Source organism: Haliotis rubra, unplaced genomic scaffold, assembly GCF_003918875.1.
Source record: "Haliotis rubra isolate DU_JTF1 unplaced genomic scaffold, ASM391887v1 Scf5, whole genome shotgun sequence".
Classification (NCBI taxonomy): Eukaryota; Metazoa; Mollusca; class Gastropoda; order Lepetellida; family Haliotidae; genus Haliotis; species Haliotis rubra.
In genome coordinates this window covers 2,976,160-3,001,274 of record NW_025767190.1, presented here as the reverse complement: position 1 = coordinate 3,001,274, position 25,115 = coordinate 2,976,160, and the positions used below count along the sequence as shown (strand labels likewise).

The window sequence follows — 25,115 nt, the reverse complement described above, 5'->3', positions numbered from 1 at the left end:
TTTGACAAGTCTACATTTATTCCTGTTCATCTGTGACACAAGTCAGGTATGTACACCTTAGAAGGCATGATACAGCAAGAACAACAAAACCTTGTCATGTTGATGGCCTGTGAACCACTGGCACATATCCATACTTCCCAGACAAAATACCACGTTACTGAGTCATCATGGCCCCTAAATATATCAACAAAGGCGTATTTAAGCTATGAGACATCACTGCCTCAATACTTCCTGACATTGTCTGTCTTTGGATCAAACTGACCAGTAACAATGGTAACTCTACAAAAGTTTCTAAAGCTGCTAAGATTTATATTTACAAACTGAAGATTCAGTCCTCAAATATGAATAATCTTCTTACATTATTCTTTTCAGATTTGAGTCACATGATATGTCCTTTCACTTTCATGTTGAAGCTAACTTCCCGATGAAGACCTTTTCCAGACTGTAGCGTTTAATGCTAGTGATAACATAGGTTTACAACAGTCAACAAATGCCTGTTGTTACGGTGCCCTGGTTTGTACAGAGCTGAAGATTTCTAGCAGAATCATGTCCCCTCAGTTTTAACTTTAAAGAATGATCCAGTCGTTGAGAAATACTTCTGGTTGGCCTCCTGGACCTTCTTCTCCGCTGCCTGTGGGTTAACAATCTCCAAGCCCTGCAGAAGAGAAGCAAAACGTTAACAGAGTTAAACCTGTGAGTGAACAGTCTCTCAGCCTTGCAGACAAACAATAAGTCAATACAGTCATCGTCTCCACTTAGCAATATTCCAGCGGCAGTCTGTAAATAATCAAGTCTGGACCAGACAATCCAGTGATTAACAACATAAGCATCGATCTACGCAATTGGGATGCGATGACGTGTCAACCAAGTCAGCAAGGCTGACCACTGACCACCTGATCCCGTTAGTCACCTCTTATGACAAGCATGGGTTATTGAAGAGCAATTCTAACCAGGATCTTCACGGGTTTGTCTCCAGGGACTGCAGACAACGTTAAGCAATACATAAGGCCCATCCTAACAAAAGCATCATAGAGGTAACCCCTGACTCACCTGTAGAGGTGTGAAGGCCACACTGGAGGCTGTTCCTGCCACCTGTTTCTTCACGGTCGTGCTGCCTCCCCACACTGTGTTGGACTGCTTGCTCAACTTTTGCTGCAAACAAAATAATTTGTATAATCAACAGTAGTTGTTCCTGATTCAACAACTGTATCCCAGACTGGACTCAGCCTCAAAAGTACTAGAACCTGTACTTTATTGAGAAAGAATTATCTCAAATATGCTACATTTTGATACTTTTTAACATACTATTTGAGACATGTATGACTGTAAAGAAGATAATGGTTCGTACCAAAATAGGAAATGTTTATACACATTGCAGCTTGAAAGTGCCACAGTAGGCAACCAGTTGTTGCGTGCATGAACACAAGTAAGGATATCTTCAGGACATGAAAACACAGGTACAATATATCTACAAGGTCACATCATAATGATCCAATCCTTAGATCACTCATGCAGGGACACACTGTACCCTCAGCTACGCTACTCACACATAGCACATTACACCCAGCATAACATCTGCCCAGCATTCAAACAAACAGTCCAGGGATCACAGCAACAACCTGTCCTTAGGTGACAACCAGTGGCTCTGTTCCCAGTAGGACATCATCAACAGTATACATACTGCTTCCTACCCAGGGTGTGTGGTATACATGGGCAGCTTCTATATCAACCCTTAACAAGCATTGTCACTAAGGTGCCATAATCCCCCGTCGCAAATTATCAAATCAAACTTAAAAAGTAATGAAAGTTTAAGATGAAGTTAAATGTCAACAAAAACATGACCAGTCAACCTCTCTTGATATCTTGCTCTTCAAACACACAAATATTTTCAAGACTGACTTTGACCTTGACATGAATGTCATAGTGTATGAAATATGTAAAAGTGGTACTAAAAAAAATTGCTTATTGAAAAACATTCAAGGGAAATCTTGAAAGTCTATGAAGAAAATCCAGTGATTTCAGGTTAACATGCTGAAATCTGCCAAGTGTCGCAGTGACCTTGAATATTAAGTGAAGGTCACCAAAATCGACAGGGCCTTGCACTTTCCCTAGATGAAGCTTGGTGTCAAATATGAAGAAATCCAGTGAATGGTTCTTGAGGTATCTCGCTGACAAGCGTAACAATATGCTGAAATCTTCAAAGTGTCGCCATGACCTTGAAAATTATGTGAAGGTCACCAAAATCCACTGGACCCTGCACCTTCCCTAGATAAAGCTTGGTGTTGAATATGAAGAAAATCTAGAGAACAGTTCTTGAGATATCTCGCTGACAAGAGTAAAACGTTAATGTCCCCTTGTGACCTTGAAATGAATTTCAAGGTCACCAAACCTGACTGGGACCTTTCTTAACCTAAGATGAACCTAGGTACCAAATATGAAAAGAATCTCATCAACAGATCTTAAGATATTCCAATTCGTACGGACGGACATACAGACTGACGGACGGACGGAGCCTAATATTATATCCCAAGCTTCGCACTAAACGTGCGGCGAAGATAACAAGCTTGGCCAGATAACCAGTGGCTCTGTTCCCAGTAGGAAATCATCAACAGTTTACATACTGGTTCCTACTCAGGGTGTGTGGTATACATGGGCAGCTTCTATATCAACCCTTAGCAAGCTTGTCCAGACAACCAGTGGCTCTGTTCCCGGTAGGACATCATCAACAAAGCAAAGCTCCATAACATTTGGTAAGATGATACACCCATGACATACATTGCAGTTCTCACACACACAAGGGGATGTTCAGTCATGTCTATCTAGGCAGTGTGAGTTATGTACCAACCTGCAGTGTCTTGGATATCCTGGCTTTAGTCTTGGCATCGACAGGTGGACCTCGGATCTTCCCTGACGCTGATTTACCCAGGGATCCCAGAGAGAAACCAAGGTCATCTTGGTAGGCATCTTCTTCAATCTGACAACAAGGTGATACATTGATCAATACAAACACAATTACCATGACACCCAAGCCTGCTCATAATGCATTGTATGTATTGCAGCAAAGTTATTCTCATGTGTACTTGAACATTTCCTTTAAGTAATATTATGAATACCCAACTCAGACACATTATACGGACTCCGAGCCGACCAGTCTTGTTGTACCCATTAATGCCGAGCGCCAGGCAGGGACCAACAAGTACCATATTTTAACGTCTTTTGGTATGACGCAGTCGGGGATCGAACCCGCGACCTTCCGCTCTCCAGGCCGACGCTCTAACCACTACACCACGAAGGCGGTCATATGGTAAGGGAGGGGAGCTAAACTATATATACAGTATACCATATGGTAAGGGAGGGGGAGCTAAACTATATCTACAGTATATCATATGGTAACTAAACACTGCATGTCTTTATTTGAAATAGACAGATACTCCAACATTGACCTGGTGAAAGGGAATCAACAGGTCCACCTAGAACAAGCAAATGGAAGTCAGTTTGAATTAGAATAACAGTGGCTAGTGTCTGACTTGTGTACACTATAATGTTCTTGCTGTATACCAGTGTGATAATCGCGTTAGTACAGCACCAGTGAATCACTGATCTGCTGATAATATTATGTGGTGGGGCCTGACCTACAGTGTGTGGTCCAGGTGACTATCCACTCACCTCCCCAAAGTTCATTCGGTTCGTCTGTTTCCTCATCTCAGTCAGTCCCAGTCTCTCCTTCATCTTCCGTGCTCTGCAACAAAACTTGTTAACATCAGTCACAGTGTATAAACACCTGGGACAGTGTATAAACATCAGGTACAGTGTGTAAACATCTGGTACAGTGTGTAAACACCTGGAACAATGTGTAAACACCTGGGACAATGTGTAAACATCAGGTACAGTGTGTAAACACCTGGGACAATGTGTAAAAATCAGGTACAGTGTGTAAACACCTGGAACAATGTGTAAACACCCGGGATCATGTGTAAACATCAGGTACATTGTGTTAACACCTGGGACAGTGTGTAAACATCAGGTACAGTGTGTAAACAGCTGGGACAATGTGTAAACATCAGGTACAGTTGGTAATCAGCTGGGACAGTGTGTAAACCACATGTACATTGTGCGAACAAATTGGGATAATGTGGAAAATTCTAGTATATTGTGAGGACTGGGTACAAAATGTATAAACATAGGGTAGATTGTAGTAATCATGTACAATGTTTAACCATACGGTACATAGTTGTAATTGGGTACAATATGTATCAGGCACAGTTTGTTACAATCAGGTACATGGGTTACAGCCACATGACAGGCTCAGATGATCTTGCCTAATGAGATTCAGATGCAAGATGAGATGAGTTTTGACAGGCTTCACCATCTGATTAGTTCTATTGTGAAATTATATAACCCACTGGTTACTGTCCCAGCTCCCAACAAAACAACCAACCTCCGGCCTCCTCTCTTCTTGCGCCCTGGATCAATCGGAGCTGGGAGTGGCTTTACAAACTTGACTGGGGGCGGCTCGGTCATCTTGTCCAACTTCTGTTCAATCTCAGCCAGCAGAGCATCCCCTACGGTGCCATCCAGACTCTCATGGAAACTGTCAACCCGGGCTGCCAGAGTACATTTAGAGGACACCAGTCTCGCTGCCTTCCTACGCAGGTCCTGCCAAGCGAACAGATCAAAGGACTGCCTTGTATAGATACACTTAGTAACTAAGCACAATGTTGTTATACTACTGGGGTTTTTTTTGTTTTTCATGTTTATTGTACACAAGTAACACAAATTTGATCAGGCAATTATCACTTCTTTTGCATATTTTATGAGAAAACCACAGTTTATATAGAGCTGTGGACTATCTTATACAGACTGTTCTTTATGTAATGCTGAATTTCTTGTTTATTGTCACCAAACTTGACCCTCTGTCACCATGTCAGCAACAGAATGCATACAAAACATATCTATACTACTCAAAAGAGATTAAAGAACACTTGATTTTCCCATGTGACCATACTATTGCAAACTATGAACTAAGGGACCTTTCATAATTTATGGCTTGGGTGGGGGTGGGGGTGGGGGTTTGATGATTATTTTAAGGGGAGACATCCATTTTGTTCTGGGGAGGTGGGGGCATAGATTTTGTACACATGCACTGGTGGGTGGGGGGTTGTCACTTTGTACATAATTCTTTTTTTTCTCTTTTTTTTGGGGTGTGTGTGTGTGTTTCACATTCTACATGCTTTTCCATGCCACATATTATGAACAGTCCCTAAGAAAAACAGTATGTATCATCTTTACTTCACAGTTTGTATCAGTACAATCCAAGATTCAATCAGGGATCTTGTATTGACAACTGTACGACACAGCTGTGACTTACCGGCGGTGTTTTCTGTACAATCTCACTGTAGTAGATGAAACCTGTGTGAGGCAAGATGGCCGTGGTGGAGAAGCCAGACAGAGTCTTCTTCTGTGATCCAAGGACCAGGATGTTACAAGCCGGCATCTTGGACAGGTTGGTCAGACCACCCGCCACACCTGAACATCAACAACAAGACAGATATATAGGAATACCACTACTGAGACAACTCCATGTACAAAATCTGCTACCTGACACACAGAAACTCCTGTTAATCCACACAGCCTGCCTTGCCTATCTGAACATCAGTCTACTGAAACAACACTGTCAGCAATTTTCCAGCTATGTCATGGCAACCTGTAATGAATGTAAGTGACAGTCACATCAGTGACTGAAACCACAAGCAACAAGAGCTGTTACCTGGGTATAATGATCAGTTATCAGCTCAGTTACAGGCATCTGTATGATTCCCAGGGAGTTGAGATTGATAATGCGACATGCCGTTGAGATTGACATCCAGTGATCGAGCGAAAAAAACAAAGCACCTTTGAGCAGCTGAGCTGGATATCGGCGCTATACAAATGTGTGTGTGTGTGTGTGTGTGTGTGTGTGTGTGTGTGTGTGTGTGTTAGTGAGTGAGAGATGAGAGAGAGAGATCAGATTTGCTTGAACTCATAATAACTCAGTGCACTCAATGGCGGTGGGGTAGCCTAGTGGTTAAAGCATTGGCTCGTCACGCCGAAGACCCGGGTTCGAATCCCCACATGGGTACAATGTGTGAAGCCCATTTCTGGTGTCCCCTGCTGTGATGTTGCTGGAATATTGCTAAAAGCGGCGTAAAACCAAACTCAGTCAGTCAGTGCACTCAAGTTATGAGCTACAAAACAATCCATGTAGGGGGGTAATGTGTGAGACTCACCCATGAGTTTAGCTGCTACTGAGGCCCCAACAATGATGGACAGATTTGGGGAGATGAAGGACATCCTGGACTCTACATACTCAAAGATGCTGACCTTGCACTTGTGAAGATCAATAGCCTGAAGAAAGATGAATGTTGGCGTGTATAAACAGTGGACATATTCCTGACATCCAGTGGACCCCTTGTACAAAACAATCTAAACTTGCATTCTCGGGGTGCAGCTTATAGTAACAGTGTGTAGCTTGAGACTTGTAGAGACAATACAGATCGTACCAAGTTTGGTTTCTCACATATAGCTCCACAACATGGATACATTACGTGATTAATCAAGAAACAAACATTAAAGTCAATATATATATATATACTGTAGTCACTAAGACAGAACAGGAAGCCACAGCAACAAGAATCCACCATTCAGTTTCTTCTTTTGTCAACACAAAGGGAAATCACTCTGAGTTGGACACAGATCTAAGCAACTTGATAGGTTGAAAGCCTGCAACTAGTGATAGGAATTAGTTCTGTCTTACAATTTGGATGCAACTCGCTGTGTGCAATTTAAAATCGTTACAATTAGACTGTTCTAACATTGCAACCGTGTTTCAAGCTACAAGTTGTTACTACAAGATACACCATGAGAATGCACCTTTACTGTTTCAACTATCTTAAGTCTTTGTTAGAGAATGGGACTTACAATGGGTTACTTTGTGCAACTAGGCCCAGAACACCTAAATTCTCTAACAATTTTAATGTTGTAGCAGAATTCATCATGAGAGTTTATCATGCAAGTGTGTTCTGCAATGGCATATATCCTGAATCTCATCTGTATCTAACAGCAATCCATCTGTCAGCCCACTTGAGCGACTGTCAAAGAAAAGCTGCTCAAGTCAGTGAGACATCATATATGTTTAGAGTTTGCCTGTCATTACTTTACCAACTGCAGTCACATGTCCCATACAGCAACAAAATGAGACATGGTAAGATATTTTATTATATAAATGAGTGTGAAAAGTTGCAAAATTATAAATCAGTATTTTCAGTATTGTGCATATATAAATCAGTATGTTTATGGGCCTGGAATGATGGAACTACTTTCCTCCAGAGCTACCATCCCTGGAAGTTGCCTCCCTTAGTACATCTGCTGACAACGTCTAAGTCAAACATGCACATGGCAAGAAAATGCCAAAACTCGTTTAACTAGCTGGCATTTCCAAGGCATTTAGCATGTATGGCAGCAATAGACTATTCGTTTACCTTTCACATTTATGCAACAAAACACAGACATCAAGCTGTCTATAGTGTTCTTGTTTGTCTTTCATTTAACAAACATCCCACAAATCCAGCCTCTGATCTTTGTCATGATTGCCACAGTGTTGTTTACATGTATTAATGCGCGTTCCCATTTACACACCACAAAACACCTCTAAATATTATTTTGAAGTTTCTTGTTCTTCCCAAAATCAAAGATACATACTGGCAAACAAGGATACGTTGAGCACCGACCTGACAGTTGACCCATAGCAGCATGTACGAGTGCTGCCCACTGGTGCTTGCCATTGTTATCGAAGGGGCCCCAGGTTGTCCGCGATCAAGTGTAGTGCGAGTTGCTACACCGACGTGAGAGTCATATGAGCAAGGCGTATGCAGCTACACGCGGAATCAATTTCATCGTCATGCATTTCATGTGCACTAGTCTACATCTGCTCTTCCTTTCACAAACCAAATGGGTTTGCTCGTCGCCTACTTCTCGTAAATGCGTTCTCTGCGCCGGTCCAACTTGCCCTTGTTTGCCAGTATTTAGTAACATAATTCTGCTTGTTATGTGTGTTTTATTTGTTAAAGTTTTAATGAGTAACTATTTTGGGCACATGTGACAGAATACTGACTTCTGATGACAACTTATTGTAAAGGTTGCATTTTGGCATCAAAATATATATAATAAATAGACCATTTCAGATAAATCCAACAACTATATATTCTGGGAAAGACACACAACATGCAGGTGTCTACAAGAACAGAAACATGGATCCAGGAGTTTTTTGTTTCCAAAGATTTCTACAATTGCTAAAGGATAACTTCACACTGGTTTTAATATCCTAGATGAAAATTTTCAAATGATAACAGTTCTGTTTAGAACCTTGACAGTCAGCTGTGACTTGAACAACAATAGAAAAGAGACAGTGTATGTTTGTTAACACCAAAGACCCTTTTGTAACAACCTTTCGTATCAGCATATTGATCCATAAATGACAACAAAGGATACCAACTTTATTCACTGGCTCTACCCTGCCAGAAAACCTACCCTCAGAACGATAAAAATGGTTGCCTGCCTTTATGTATATTTTTCTCTCAAAAAAAAGTAAATGTTACAGTGCATTTCTAACTAAGACAGATTAGAAAAAGCAGTCATATGTATTCCTAACCAATACTAATTAAAACCACATCACCTTCATCATTTAGTCAACATTGGTACTAATGAGTACAATAAACTTATACCAGTGAATAATCTTACCATGTCACAAGCCTCCATTACAGTAGCAAACTCTTCAGTGGATAGAACTGATCTGGAACAATGACAAGCAAACACAATATATATCAGAAATTAAACTGATTTCATGTTGACAATCTTTTGCTTAATGCTTGATTCCTCCTAGATATTAACACATTATGAAATGCTCAATATATGCAACTGCATGTATTATCAAATCACTATTTACAACTAATATTATGACGATGTTATATCATTTGGGGTTGGCCTACTTGAGGGAGCTTGAATACTGCTGACAGTGCACAAAACAACATTTCCCCCAGTCAGCATATATCCATGGGCAAGTTAGGTTTAAGTTTAATTCATAGAGATATTAGTTTTGGCATGTTTTCTAGCCACTAATTCCAGAAGTGATGAAATGTATCAGAGTGTGCATCCCAGTTACCCTTGCGTGGTCGAGGCCGTGACACTGACCACCATAATGGTGGCCGACGTGAGAATCTCCTGCAAAACTTCATTGTTCTTGGACATCTCCAGAATATTGTTGCCAAGTTCCTGAATGATTTACAAAAATACATGCAATCATCACATTACAATTACAACATGCCAGTAATATACAGTTACTTGGAGAAGCGTGGGATCAATCAAACTAGGACTGAATGTGTAACCTTTGACTGAACCTCTCAGTGAAGAAATGTGCTGTATTTATTCCTAAATGTTTAGTGTGAATTACACTTTCTCAGTAACGTGTGGAAACAGTTCTTGTTGAGTGGGTTAGATCGCTGACTTTGTGTGCTTGCGATTAGGTGCCTGACTCTGAGTGTGTGGGATCGAATCCCAGATGGGCCTCAACCCAACAAAAGAACTAAAATCTGTACTTTACCAAGAAAGTGTAATCACAATCACAACATGTCACATTTGACCACTTTCTAAATGCCATTGTGTAATCACAAATAAACGTGTCTAAAAAACACTTCATATTTTTATCTGCACACAACGTTTCAGCACAATCACACCCTTATTCAACAAAATTCTCTCTCATCAGTACTGATCCATTATCAACACTCATCATATAAATAACTCAGTAACACTTGCTGTCTCAAGGACTTTGAGTTGATATGGTTCCCCTGTGGGTGTTAAGAGATGAAATAAGGATACAGCTGATATGCATGGCATGTGTGAGTGTGCATGTGCATGTGTGTGTGCGTGGCTGCTTGTACAAGTCTACAGTTATCATGCTAATGAGTTTCACAGAGCTGACCCACTGAGATACCATCCCACAGTATTAACATAAACACCCAACTCCGACACAATACACTGACTTTGAGCTCAGTACTACTGTTTTATCTCTTAGATAAGGCTGAGAACTGGCAGGCAACAGAAGGACCACCATGAAGTATGTTTTGGTCAGGGATCGAACCACTGACTATGCTGACCACATGCTGCTGACACAGGCAGTCAGGTATTAAGAAGTTCAACTGTATCAAAGATATTTTAATTAACATTAATGTTTGTAAAGAATCTTTTCACTGTCAACTAAGATGAGTCATAATTTTACTTTGACAGTGGAGATGTACTCCATCGGTGTCTGGACGAGGGATTCTAATTCAGGAAATCGTTTGGAGTAAAGATCTCGCACAAACTTGTGAATAACATCTGAAACATAAATATGTCACATTATCAACTTACCAGAGAACTGAGTCTTAAGCATTTCACATTTGATCGGTGTACAGTTACACAAGTGTTGAAGCTATCACCATATTGTACAAACCCATCAGAGTGAGTGAGTGAGTGAATTTAGTTTTACACTGCACTCAGCAATATTCCAGCTATATGGCGGCGGTCTGTAAATAATCAAGTCTGGACCAGACAATCCAGTGATCAACAGCATGAGCATCAATCTGCGCAATTGGGAACCGATGACATGTGTTAACTAAGTCAGCGAGCCTGACCACCCGATCCCGTTAGTTGCCTCTTAAGACAAGCATGGATTACTGAAGATCAATATTCTAACCCGGCCCTTCATGGGTAACAAACCCTTCAGAAAGCAAATATTGTCACACATCTATTTTTCAACAAACCCATTTAAGTCAGGTGATATTTTATGCTTTTTCATGAATCTGTTTACACTGTCATTGTGTAAGATTACCAAACTATGAAATGGACCTTTAAAACCAACAAATGTGGCAGTTTATAGGTCTCTGTTTGTGTATCATGTTTGCGCATGACCTGATTACCACTGAATAACAGTGACTGAAGCCATCACTATTGTTTCATAATGATCAATGCAGACAACTGTCTCTCGTAGCATTTAAAACAAATATCATACATCTGTCCTTCACGATTTAATATTGACCAATTTCTTTGGGAATCAAATGTTTCCTGGACAAAATGTATGACACAATGTGGCATTACTAAGAGAGAATAAATTGTGATATTTGTTCAAGCTATCCACAAGAAACCACAAATGTTAAGGAGATAGGCTCGGATAATAAGTTGATTATCATGATAATGATCACTTACTTATTTCATTGTCAATTTCCACTGTCATGTTATTTGCATCGACAATCAGCTTGTACTCAGGATTTGCTTCCAAGGGGCCAGCTACAAAAACAATCAAGATGTACCATAAGAACAATCATGATGTACCCTAGTAACAATCAAGATTGGCCGTAGTAACAATCAAGATGTACTGTAGTAACAATCAAGATTGACCGTAGTAACAATCAAGATGTATCCTAGTAACAATCAAGATTGACCATAGCCTAGTAACAATCATGATGTACCCTAGTAACAATCAAGATTCAGGGACCGATTTAAGGCTTTGTGACTTGCACTGGTGCAACCCACTATTACAAAGTGCAACCTAGATATTAGTCTAACTTGCACAAGGTGCCAGTCAATATTTGAGTGGTTAAACTTCTGAATAAAACATTGAAATAATTCAATAGCATATTTCTTTCATTATTCATTGCAATAAAAGCAGTGCAACTGGAATTTGTCTGGTGCAACTAGGTTTTTATCTTTGGTTGCACCTGGCTCAAGTAGGTTAACATCTCTTAAATCGAGCCCTGAGATTGACCGGCGTAACAATCAAGACATACTGTAGCAACAATCAAGATTGACAGTAGTACCAATCAAGATTTTCAGTAGTAACCAGCAAGATGTACCATAAAGTCAATCAAGATGTACCATAGTAACAGTCAAGATGTACAATGTTACTGTCACATGGCTTCTACAGGCTTCAAGAAAATTAGGAACATCCCAACCACTCTGTTAAAACCTTGTTCTTAAGCCATAAATATAGGGTTTTATTCCCCTCAGAATTACTTAAATTAGTTCCACTTTGACCTACCAAATGCTCACGAAAGGTTAATGTGGGCACACAATTGTCAGCTTCAGTATATTCACAATCTGCATTAACTTACCATAAAAGACAAAAATACGGTAAATGAAATAGATTAATAATTACGCCAAATTTATAACAGCATGCACAACAGTTGAATCATTCTGCCACTGGAAGAATACAATTTCAAAATTATCAAATACACAAGCTTCCATGATATATCACAGGCAGAAGCAGCTATCATATCTATACACAGTGATTATGGTTGTTGTTGGTGTTTTTTTGGTGTTTTTTTTTGTTTTTGTGGTTTCTTGTTGTTGTTGTTTGTTTGGTTGGTTGTTGTTGTTTTGTTGGGGTTGGGGGTGTGTTTTTTTTGGGGGTTGGGGGTGGAGGTGGGGTGGGTGTGTGCACAGGGGCTTGTATTGCTGAAAATAATACGTCCTGGGTCCTACAAGCATACACTGATATCCATAGTCATATAAAGAAGGAAAGGGATGTAACGCACACAAACTTGTCAAACAGCCCCCTCTCGTAAAGGGGCGAAATCTGGGTGGGACATTGTGAAAAACACAGCCGGGATTCTTACTGAAATAAAGCCAGATGAATTCCCTTTCGATTAAATCCAAAATTGTCAAAATCGGTGCACTATTGACCGAGTAACTTTGCTTGGAACTTCGAGGAAAGACAACTTTTCATTTATGCGCCAAAACCTGCCTCACGAAAATCATCGCCTCTCAGCCAAGAAATACTAGAAATATTTCAATGGAAAACACGCTAATCGGCTTAAAAGACATAACCTTTTCGTAATCGCTAGATATTTTAAGCATTACAACATCTCAAATGAAATGAGTTACTGATTGTACCTGCCATACCGACTTTATTGGAAAATTAGCGGTTTGAGTGATCGAGGCCACCATGTTTGTCCTTCACCTTCAATAGACTTCGCACCAACGACGAGAGCTACTCTCTGATTGGTTAAAAATAAAATACCACTATTATTTTTATTTCGGTGGCGCGATATTTAGGAAATAAAGTTCGTCCTCGTGCTTTAATTATAATAGTTAAGGGCAAAACTATACTTTATTACAAGACACATTGGGGTAGAGCGAACTTTATTTCCTAAATAGAGTAGCTTGTCGTTGGTGCTTGAGTCTATTGAAGGTGAAGGACAAACATGGTGGCCTCGATCACTTTCGATACATCGCTAATTTTCCAATAAAGTCGTATGGCAGGTAAAATCAGTAACTCATTTCATTTGAGATGTTGTAATGCGAAAAGCGAATATCTAGCGATTCTGAAAAGGTTATGTCTTTTCGCCCGATTAATGTTTTCCATTGAAATACTTAGTATTTCTTCACGAGAGGCGATGATTTTCGTAGGCAGGTTTTTGGCGTACAAATGAAAAAGTTGTCTTTTCCTGAGTTCCAAGCAAAGTTACTCGGTCAATAGTGCACCAATTTTGACAATTTTGGATTTAATCGAAAGGGAATTCATCTGGCTTTATTTCAGTAAGAATCCCAGCTGTGTTTTTCACAATTTCCCACCCAGATTTCGCCCATTTACGAGAGGGGGGTGTTTGACAAGTTTGTGTGCGTTACATCCCTTTCCTTCTTTATATGTATATGGATATCAATGTACGCTTGTAGGACCCAGGACGTATTATTTTCAGCAATACAAGCCCCTGTGTGTGTGTGTATGTGTGTGTCTTAAACAGTAATATTGTAATATCTGACCACTTTCCATCCTTGACTGTGATGAATATTTCTTGATATTGCTCATAATGTCTGCCAGTTCTTGACTGTCACGTAACTTTGCCACACTTGTGACACGTGTTGCTTGGATCTCAGGTTCCATGACAACATCTTCCACATCTGCAACTTCAGCAACATTCTCTCCATCATCTTGTTCCACATCCTCTGTGCCCTCCTCCAAGTCAGCCAGGAGCTCATCAGCAAGAGACATAGTTGGTAGTTTTTACTCAGTCACTACACCTTAGACGTTTCAAAATCTGGAAATAAGAAATAAGAATTGTTAAAGGACTCTCACTCTATTATTATTTAGTTTAGCGGATTGCGTTTGGACTAGCGACATTTGATTTGTTGTCTTAGAGCTTTGTCACTGAACAACTCATCATGTTAGCCTAAGATCTGCACTGTAACTGTCCCCATCACATAGTCAGTTATCTGGACAATGCCAAACATTTTAACGTAATGAAATTGCTACAAGTCAATAACATTTGTTACAAAAACGCCCCTTTGAGGGTTACAAACCGTGCAGAATCAACGTTTAAATTCACATGTGGACGACTGAGAAACGTAAACAGGTAAACTTCCGGTGTAGGTTTTTAATTCAGAGTTACTTCCCTTCCCACACCCTCGTGTAAGTCTAAAGCTGGGCCCCGTCTCGCATACTTTGGCGCAAGGAAGCCAGGAACCAGCTTAGTGTAAGTCCCGCGCATTCTCATTCCGGTGGACAACTTCCGGTGACAAACAAAACCAATCGGAGAACCGGTTACATAAAGCAGTTGCGCTGCGCCAAATACGTTCCTAATTCGCCCGCCAAGGAGAACATTGCCAAGTCGTTCTAATCGCGAGAAATTTCGAACGGTAAAAGCATGGTTATTTGTTTCGTGTTTGGGTGTAATCACCGGAGTAATCGGGATTTCTGCAGCTTTTTCAGGTTTCCGGCCAAGAAACGAAGCCTATGGGGTCGTCTGTCAAGGTAAGATTACCAGAGTAAACGGGTTTACCATTTTTTTTCTGGAGTCGAGTCGTCTCAGAACCTGTAATGATGCCTCGATGGATTGCAAAATGTTGAGTCTCCAATAGCAATTAATAATAAGCATAAGCTATACTGTCAATATGATCATGCATGTTTCCTTATATATTTACACAGATGTGTACAGTGCAATTATGATAAAATGTTTGAATTGATCTGTTACGCAATTAAAATCTTTCAGTGCTTTTCTGTTTAAGTTGAATGCTTATGAGTTCCCCTTGCCTTTTTCTCTCAATTTCTAAATCATCTTCCAAATTTTACAATGAATGAATGAAATAAAGAAAGAAAAAGAACAAAAGAAAGAAATACATATGTGAATGAATTAAAGAATAAATGATACACCCCGGCCACCCCTCCCAAACAATTTAAAGAACACAAAACTAACGCTAGAACACATGTGTTAAAGGTCACATGCAACGTAAAACACAACTTTGCAGATTCTGATTCCTTTCAGTATGGACTTACCGAAACAAAGCGTCAAAAATGCAAATTCAACTTATAAAGTTGAAAAATAACGCGATGAAAAAAAACGCGCGAAATCGGAGTTCAAACGTTTCACTAATTTTCCCCAGACTTTTCTGGGGAATACGGGTTTCAACAGCTTGGCTGCGCTCATAGCACGTGCGCAGTGAAATAGGTTCGCGCAACTTGGAAGCGGGCTGTCGGGTGAATACTCAGTGAAGGCTTTGGTGTGAGCCATTTTATAATGTTTTGTTGATATCTCACAGGCGCGAGCTTTTTATATGTTATGACAGTAAATAAACTGTTTATATAATTTCATTTGTCTATTTCACCACACGTTCTTCTTACCGATTCACTTTCTCAGTTAGATACTTAAAAGCAATGTCATTATTTAGCGTTGACACAATTTCTAACTGTGATAATGTCGCTGTCACAGACAAAACTCAATGTCTTGTTTTATTGACACCTGTGTGTCTGCCTGCCTGTCTGCTAATGACAATAATCAATACACAACTGCGATCACAGACCACATGCAATTTGAACTTAACACCAATCAGGCTATACACCATAAACAAAACGCATTGATTTATGGCCCGAGTTTGGTCTCTGTCACATTATGTAATTACACAGACAGGCAGGTGTGATAATTGAACACATGACATGTTATGATGTCTGTTGATTGCAAAATGTTATACACAAAAAATGAGCATGTATTTACAAAACCCAACATCTCTTTATATACACACACAATGAGCTGTGAAGGCGGCATCTGTTAATGAACCAGCCGTTACACTTGAGTGCACACCCGCTCTGACTGGGTTCGGTATCCCGGCTGCTTCGTTTCGAGGGAGGTAAACCCAAGTACAAAATATTGCACTTTTGTTCTTCGATTATACGCTTATAATTTTGTTTATTTGTTTTTCTCATAATCAGCAATGCATATTATATGTCATGAAGAAGTGATAATTGTGTTTTAATTATGTTTGATTTTTTGGTTGCATGTGCCCTTTACAACAGCTGTCAATTTCTTCTTTTTAAATCCACTATGAGTCTTTTTTACATTAGTAATTTAGCCTTCAGATATTGTCCTGCATGTGTGAAATGGCATGGACATTGACAGAATGTCACACACCCCTCAATTGGCCTCAAATACAGAAAGTTTAAAACTATCACAAAGCGTTGTAAAGACCTTTCCTGTTTTGTCAAATACTAAGATCAACAAGAAAGAAAGAAGTTTTAGAACTATAAAATCAAGCATCAATGGTGGATCAGAACAGATCGTCGATAAGTCATATTTTTCACACACATCAAATACACTCTAACAATTTTTCTAAAATTATAAAACTAACACTATTACTTGCAAACATCTTTCAACTGATGGTATATTCCCCTCATAAAAAATACAGGTGTATGTGAAAGTAGTTTTTGGAATAATAACTAGAAACACTCAGACATCGCCCTGTAGTATTTCAATGGCGGATCTGATCAGATCGGCAGTCTGTCATATTTTTCAGACACCTCAAATACACCCTAACATTTTTTTAAAACTTATAAAACTATCACCATTACTTGCAAACACCTTTCAACTAAAGGTATATTTCCCTTCTAAAAATTTAACAAAAGAAGTTTTTTATCGATAGAATTTAGTCTTTCTTCGCTGTGTACCGAGAATGGAAGCCAGTGAGCTACAACATGCCTACTTGAAACTTTACTACGAATCTACTGTACTAATGCTGACACTAATAACAATGATTTCACTTAAAATGAAGTGACAGTTGACAGAATAGGTGACTTTCCTTCTACCAGGTAGGTTTTCAGTTGTCACAACACTCAGCTCATGTAATCAGCTCTTGAAAATATATCAGGCTCAATCGTAAAACTTAAGCTGCCGCCATAGTGGCTAAACTGGTCACGTGACGACTCGAGGCATACCCAAAGAGGCTTGTTGAGGAGAGACCACTCACCGTCTTCTACTCTCTCTGGTTAAACGTTAGCGAGTAACAATAGAAAATAGTTATCAAAAGAAACTGAAACTACTTCAGCTTGTTCAGCTTGTTTTTATTTCATATAAACTATACATTCATTTGGGAAATGACTTCAAATGAGACAATTCAAGGAGAGAAAAAAATTATTGCAATAGTTGGTCGCAATAGACTATCGCTATCACTGATTCACAGTAGCATGTTGCAATAGACTATCAATAGCCATGATAGTTGTTTCCCCTTCAATAGTCACCCCTAACTACAAGTACCATGCTGACTAGTAGGCCTATGCAAACCATGCTGTTCATGTATTAACACCTATGTAGTTTGACAATTAATGGATAATTCTTTGTCAATAATTTGAATCAAATGATTTTTTTTATAGCCATAGGATTAAAATATAAAAAAGTCACTACACAAGATCCATAACATGGTATGTAACTCAAACCTCAATTTAGTACTGTAGTACTTCAACCTTAATTGTGGATTGGACTTACTAGGTTTTACTTGTTATTTTAAATTATTCTGTAATTGCAGAAGGGTCGACAGATGCCCAACATCCGAAAATGACAGGATTTGTTCATGTCATTTTGAAGGTGGCTCAAAGGATGGTGATCCAATATTTTTCCCCCACAACAAAGGAAAACTGTTTCAGTTCAAGGATCCCAAACCAAGGAGGTATAATATTTTGCAATTAAGACATACATTTGCAATTTAAATATAATCTATATTTATATTTGTATTTATACTTAGGGCTCCTTGCCTCTAGGCAGGAGATCTATTGTAATTGTTCGATATTATTATTATTATTTTACAGATTAAAGATAGTATGCAGCAGAGAGGGTTCGAGTGATCCTGGCACAGTCAGGCTGGTAAGGCTCATCATCAGCTCAGGGCCCTCGCCCCCTCTACACGCAGCCCAGACAGCGAATGGGACTTTTCCCAGGAAACACTGCCTAGTCGAACCCACCAAGAACTTTCCGGAGAATATGAAGGGTCCCCAACACTGCAGCCCTCTGCATTACCCAGAGTGTCAGAAGGGCTGTGCTCCCGGTGGAGAACCCGGGCACTCTCCTGATCTGCGCCAAGAGATCAGGAGGTACCAAACCAAGGGCACCGAGAACAATGGGGAGCCTGACGACAGTGTACTTGGGATGCAAGCGAGACATTTCAAAGGCGAGGTCCGCATACTTAGTATGCTTTTCCTGAATCTTGCGGTAGACGGTAGTAAAAGCAACGAGCCATGCCATCATGTCTTTTTAGATATGCTGTTTGTGCCAAAGAAGGGCATCCACTGACAAGGTGTTGGACAGTCTCTGTAAATTCATTACACAGTCGGCATTTCATGTTAATATTTTCTTTAAGAATCACATTTTGGCGATTGAGAGTGGGAAGTGACTGGTCCTGAGCAGCAAAAAGGAAGCCCTCAGTTTCACATTTGAGACCAGCCGACTTCATCCAGGCGAAGGAGTCGGTGGGATTGCTATTCTGTTCCACACACTGCATGTACACATGATGCAATGGCTTCTCAGAAAGCTTCTCCACAAATGACCGACTCTGGGCACACTTGGTAAAGGACTTCACCTGGTTTACTCCCATCGCTGTACCGTTCAACAGTACACTGCCTTCAACAAAATCAACATCAAATTTCAGATTCTGTCCAACAACTTTGGCACACTTAAAATAGCTGTGGAATTCCTTGCTTTCATCATGAGTCATCACATGCATCACCAGAGGATCATCCGATAAATAAATATGTGCAAAAGTACACAATAAAATTCTATCATGAAGAGCCTCCACATTAATCAAACCCCGACCACCAGAATTGATTGGCATATATAAACAGTTAAGGGAGGAACGAGGGTGGTGGTGGGCTCTGTTATCAGAAATGATCCTTCTGGTTAGGTGGTCAAGACTCTGGATGTCTTGTTTTGTCCAATCAACTACTCCAAAGGAATAGGAGAGGACTGGCACAGCAAAAGTATTGGTGGCTTTGACCTTGTTTCGAGCATTTAGCTCTGAGCTCCAGATTTTCTTTGAGCAAGGTTTGTACTCGGCCCGAAGTTTTTCTTGAATTTGGGCACTCTGGAGCTTGTCTCGAACTTGCATTCCAAGATTGGTGTAGGCTTGATCTTCCACAAGATGCTAAATAACTCCTCCCCCCCCTGTAACTTGACTGATCAACCATTAACTGCCTTGCCATGTTTCAAATGAAGAGTATTACATTTGTCGAGTCCAAATGTCATGCCAATATCTTTAGAAAAGGACTCGACATGGAGAACCTGCTCTTTCAAATTGGTATCTCCTTTGGCAAGGAGCTCGATGTCATACATGTAAAGGAGATGAGTAATGGAGATGGAGGTCCAGATATTATTCCGCCGATTTTGTACCAAACATACCTCCTAAACCAATGCTCCGAATCGCTTACAAAAAATCACACAGATGCCCACCTGATATTCCCCTTAAAAATCTCTAGGCTCTAGGCCCAAAAACAAAGGGGAGATAATTCAAAATTGATTCCAAAAGTTCAAAGTTTGACAGCAAATATCTCAAGAACTAATTGTTCCAACACTTCCAAATCTCTTGTTCAGATGCACAATCGAATTCCCAACAATTTTGCCTGGACAGGTCAAGTCACTAAAATGTACCGTGTTATGTTTGTTTTCAGTTTTTGGCCATGTTTTTCAGCAGTTTTCTTAGTAGTTTGCTCCCAAAATGTGCTGAGCTCGAACCATCAGCTGTAGACATTCCAAACTTTCCATAACTGATGTCCAGTAACCATTGTGCAAATTCTTCACAAAAAGTGCCAGGATTATAGATGAAGTCTTGGTTATTCCAGAACAGTAATTGTTTTGACTGTAGACCAAAGAACAACTGAGATACCGCCTTTTAAAGAGAGAACTATTTCTTCTCCGGATCTATTTGAAAGGTAAATGAACCCCGCGACCCCAGCTGTATTTGGAAGATCCACTCGCCTGTCAAAAACGTGTTCTGGCTCCATTTTGGACAATTTCTAGCCCTCAAATACAATTCCAACACCCGTAACTCTGAAACCAACCATCTGATTTCGACACAACAGAGGGACAAGTGAAATTATATTTTCCTTACCCTTCTTTAGTTGCTATCTTTAGAGAACACAGTGAAAGTTAGCCGTATGTATCTCAAAAGTTAGCTGATCAGTTTCTGTTCTTCGGTGCATGTGAAAAGTATCACCGTTTGGTACATATCTTCTTCATGATTGTTAGAGGTAATTAAGATACCTGTTTGAACAAAGGGTTCTTCTGTTTTGAGATCCATGATACCCAAGTGATATTTTTTGATCTAAGAAAAAAGGTTTTGTGATGAATTTATTCGACTAGCAGTGATGTTATTCATATTAACTAAAACTATTACTACTTTCATCAGATATGTGAGACACAATAGGCTAGATAGAACTAAAGCCAAGGAGCCCTGATCGTTGCTTGCAACTATATTTATGATTATTACCGGAATATAATTTTCCTACAGAAAGAGGAGTGTGCCTTTGGAGTGCAGTGATGTACCAGCAATCCCACTGGCTCAGAGTCCTGATGTCCCAGCTGAACCTGAACACAATGGAAGGACAGATGTAGTAAGTATTGTGCATGTCAGTATTACTCAATGTTTGTTATCCCCCACAACGCGTTTTGCAGGGGGGGGTATTAAAATGGACTCCCTGCACATTTGTCTTTTCCGGAGCAGAACTTTAAAACCGTTCAATATTTCTTCACCAAACGTGGCACATAGGTTGGACTGGTGGTGTACTGGTGCCTTTTGATAGTTTTTGGAATTCTGAATAAAATATTTTTGGCATTTCCATGGCAACAAGTTTGACCTAGATTGAAATTGGTGGTTGTGCTCCTTTCTGGAGCAGAACTTTAAAAACCTTTCAATAGTCTCCTTCCACTTTTCTATATGCACATCAAAACATTTGACATAATCATAACTCGTAGACATATTCATGAAAAGTATTTTGCCATTGCGGGGGATATTGATGACTTTGTCTTCTTGTTTAAAATTCATATAGCACATTATAATCACTAATTTGATTATTTTGTACCTTTTTAGATGTTTGTGCTGAATTTATTGTTCCAATACCAATATTTGTGCCCTAGGTTATGGAACATAGTTACGCCATACAGTGTGGACACCAGTGTGTGGGGAAGCTGACTTCGTTAACCGCAGAAGTCCAACACTTGAAGGCCACCATCAAGTCTCTGGAGCAGGAGATCCGTTCCTTAAACCGAAGGCGTTCAGCCTTTTCTATCAACGATATAAGTGACAGTGAAGAAAAGGTTGGTTAACAAATAATATATTTAAACAGTGTATATATCATAATTTTTTCTTGCTTTCTCATTTATCTCTACTGTACCCTTGGCACTTAAAAAATGAAAATAATGGGAACTTAATTAAGTCACTTGTAGCTCACTTGCACACATAAAAAAGACACACTTAAAATATTGCTGTTGCATTTAACATGGTTGTCAACTTAATTGTAGTGGCAGCATAATATTGTTAGCACACCTGAAAATAATAATAGGTATGTATACAATGTAAGCAAACGTGTGTGGGGTGGGTGGGGTGTTTCCACTAAATAAATGTTTATAAGTGTTTAGGTAGGAAGACTTTTGAGGACTGGGCACTAAATATGTTGTATACAGTAAGTAATGGTTGTGAATTTGTATTTACAGATGCAACTCTACACTAACCTATCCTACGAAGTCTTCAAGATCATCTGCTCCAGGCTGGAACACTTTGACCTCAACTACCATGCTGGATGGAAACCTTCAACTATATCCATGGAAAATCAGCTTTTGATAACTCTCATGAAACTTACCATGAACTGCAAAGATCTTGATTTGGCCCAAAGATTTGATATCAGCCGTGCTACAGTTTCCAATATTTTCAATACCCTCATCCATGCTTTACAAGAACTCTTTAGCCCACAATCGGAATCTTTGAGGTTACGGAAAGGGATGAGTGGGGGCCACACTCCTTCTCAGCGTGGGACATCGCTGCCATGAATGTATGTCTTCAAGAGTAGAAAGAATGAAATTAATTTCCTGCTCAAAAAGTAAACTTAATGTAATTAATTCTGGAAGCGTCCGTTTGCAAGCTAATAAGTGAATGGTGGATTAGTGAGTTACAATCCAACTATATCAAAAAAATGATTTAAAAAATGCTTCCTATAAATGCAATCAAAGATTACTCCTATTCAGTGTTTGTTTTCAAGGTGGGTTAATGTTCTTATTTGTGCCATGGCTGAAACTATACCATTGAACATTATAATTTGGGAAAACAAAGCAGTTACTGCTGGAACGAACTAAACGAACCTCTCGAGCAGTATAAATAATATTGTGTGGGACTTAATGAAACCTTGCTTGGACAACAAAAAACGACCAGGTTAGTTACAGTACGATTATACAGGTAAATTTTCAATTGTCTATTCTGTTAAGGTGTATTAAATCGCTGCTTAAAATAGACCTAAGTGCTTCTGATACAGGTGTAGAACAAAGAACTGATTTCAATGAGATTTGGGTAAACGTGTATGCCACTTGATACTTGTGTAGAAATTTTGACTTGCACAACATGTTTGTAAATCTAGGTTTGCAATAACTGAACTAAGCTAACGGAAAACAACATTCTTACAGAATGTGAATTGATTGTTTGTCTTTCACCAAAATGTAGTACAATGTATTCATTTTGTTTACCATTACTCTCCATGATATCATCGTACTTGAAAGAGGTACTCTCGATTTACTGAACACTTTTAAAAGAACAAATACATTGTTAGCTGAATTCAGGAAGGAAAATATACCTGAATTAGCCGGGAACTGTCACTGGTATGTGTTCCACACAAACACAGAACTAAAGTACTGTCGGAAATGCTAGAAAAATGCTTTTTGACTTATATTTAAAATTCAGAGGTATGACAGTTACTTAAATAACAAATATCACTTCAAGAAACATCTACCTAATGTAGACCGAGGGAATAAATTTTGAGACATGCTCTAAAATGTGTTTTTACTGATGAAAATACCAAAAACTTAAGGGGTAGTGGGACGTTATTTGATACAAACATTAACTGCCTGTGTTACGTCATCAGCATGCACGGTATGGACAGGTGAAATTGACACCTGAGCACACGCTCGGGCGAGGGGTCATCACAATAGATGTTTTCTTCAAAATGTTGAATATGTGTACGTAAAGTATACGTATCGGTTATGTAAGGGATCATTTGTGTATGTGTGTTTGTTTTGAAATAAACATACGAATTACTGTACATTGGAAAGAATCCTATCACTTGTGTTATCTTATCGATTGATTGTAGAAAGGCGCAACGTTTTAATAAATGTTTTGCATGTCAACAGTATATTTTATTGAAAAAATATGGATGTAATTCGGTCAGTTTAATCTAGTTGTGAATATTGGCCAAAGATTTAACGAAGTCACTGGTGTAGCTTCTTTAGAATATATATATTATTCTTCTCATAAAGTTTGTAGACCGCCCGTCTAAGCACTCCCTTGTCAAAGTTGTCAAGGATGGTTTTCCGTCCCGGTTTTGCATTTGAGACGGTCCCTGTCTTGTCTGATTTGTTTACAATATTGTAAACTTGTTCGTAAGACATGCCAACAGCTCTACAAGTTCTGTAATAAACCCTTTCTAAACTAATGAAAGGTTTACCTCTGTCTTTTTTATGCAGAAAAAAACTATAAACCTTTGCAACAATCGACTGCAAATCGTTGGCCATAGTGGACGCTGTGATAAAGATGTGCATGCATGACGGGAAACTTATTTATCAAGACTTAACATTTATATTATATTTCTTCAATGAAGAAACGATAATTAAGTAAAGTAACACAAACATTCAACATTTATTTGTTTAAGAAACACGTTAATTCATATTTTTACACCACCTGTATTATTAGCATAAATGTAAAGACTATTTCAGATTTCTGTTGTTGAACTCTGAAAAAATCTTAAGTTGCTGTTTTGGTACCAAATTCTCTCCTGTAACCTGCCCTTTAAATGCATGGGAGTGTTAAATCGGTTGAAATAAAAATTAGGTAGACAATAGACGAGTTGATATATTGACAACATAGTACATTTATCACCTTTATAAAGATATTAAGGCTAAAACGCATTTTTCTAGCATTTCCGACAGTACTTTAATTTCATGTAATATGGTTATGGTATCAGGGTTTATTTCACAGAATAGGTCTGTAGCTAATCCTAACATAACCATCAATTATCACGTATTTTACAATACTCATAAAATGTGCGTTTGTACTCCCAATTACACGTGGTTATTTAGTCACAAAATGTTGTTGTTTTTCTTAAATTTGGCAAGCAATTCGCCAAGTCAATCCACGCGGGACACGAAAATACCCAACATGCCTCTGACCTACTGACGTTTGTATCCGAGGCGGGCTTAAAATATCACAAGAAAAATCATCCGACGAAAGTGAACGACATCTCCAAGTGACATAACGCAGCATCCTAAAACGCCCTTAAATGGTTCCATCATACACAGATGAAGGAGAAGAACATATTACTATTATTACAAATAAGATTATCTGTTAATGTATCTTGCCTTTCAACTTGCATCAGACACTAAAATACAAACCCTGCCCTGCTGAAAACATATACTGAATGAAAACATTGTGTAGTTCGAGGGGATTTCGTTAACTTGTAATACAAGAAATACCCACGAAGTATAACGATGTCTCCGCGTGTTATGAAACGCAGCGCTCTACATCCTCCCAATACTACACAT

At 39.2% G+C, this 25,115-nt stretch overlaps 2 protein-coding genes across 4 annotated transcripts; one reads left to right on the top strand and one right to left on the bottom strand.

Moving 5' to 3' along the window:
- On the bottom strand, positions 1 to 22,261 carry LOC124291718 (U4/U6 small nuclear ribonucleoprotein Prp31-like). Of its 3 annotated transcripts, none has more exons than XM_046728789.1 (13): positions 22,175 to 22,261; positions 13,831 to 14,105; positions 11,275 to 11,355; positions 10,310 to 10,407; positions 9,197 to 9,306; positions 8,776 to 8,827; positions 6,267 to 6,384; positions 5,369 to 5,526; positions 4,439 to 4,656; positions 3,667 to 3,739; positions 2,846 to 2,974; positions 1,051 to 1,152; positions 1 to 655 (listed from the first exon to the last, which is right to left on the bottom strand). In XM_046728789.1, exons 2-13 carry the CDS (start codon positions 14,057 to 14,059, stop codon positions 545 to 547), a joined length of 1,479 nt encoding a protein of 492 aa, XP_046584745.1. In that variant the 5' UTR covers positions 14,060 to 14,105; positions 22,175 to 22,261; the 3' UTR covers positions 1 to 544. The 3 variants fall into 3 exon arrangements, with proteins under 3 accessions (XP_046584745.1, XP_046584744.1, XP_046584743.1); XM_046728788.1 differs by lacking the exon at positions 22,175 to 22,261 and adding an exon at positions 14,394 to 14,507; XM_046728787.1 differs by lacking the exon at positions 22,175 to 22,261 and adding an exon at positions 14,368 to 14,466.
- Positions 14,646 to 22,545, top strand: LOC124291719. The gene is made up of 5 exons (XM_046728790.1): positions 14,646 to 14,818; positions 17,857 to 17,997; positions 20,827 to 20,929; positions 21,453 to 21,632; positions 22,029 to 22,545. Exons 1-5 carry the CDS (start codon positions 14,712 to 14,714, stop codon positions 22,359 to 22,361), a joined length of 864 nt encoding a protein of 287 aa, XP_046584746.1. The 5' UTR covers positions 14,646 to 14,711; the 3' UTR covers positions 22,362 to 22,545.
- Positions 22,546 to 25,115: the final 2,570 nt, after the last annotated feature.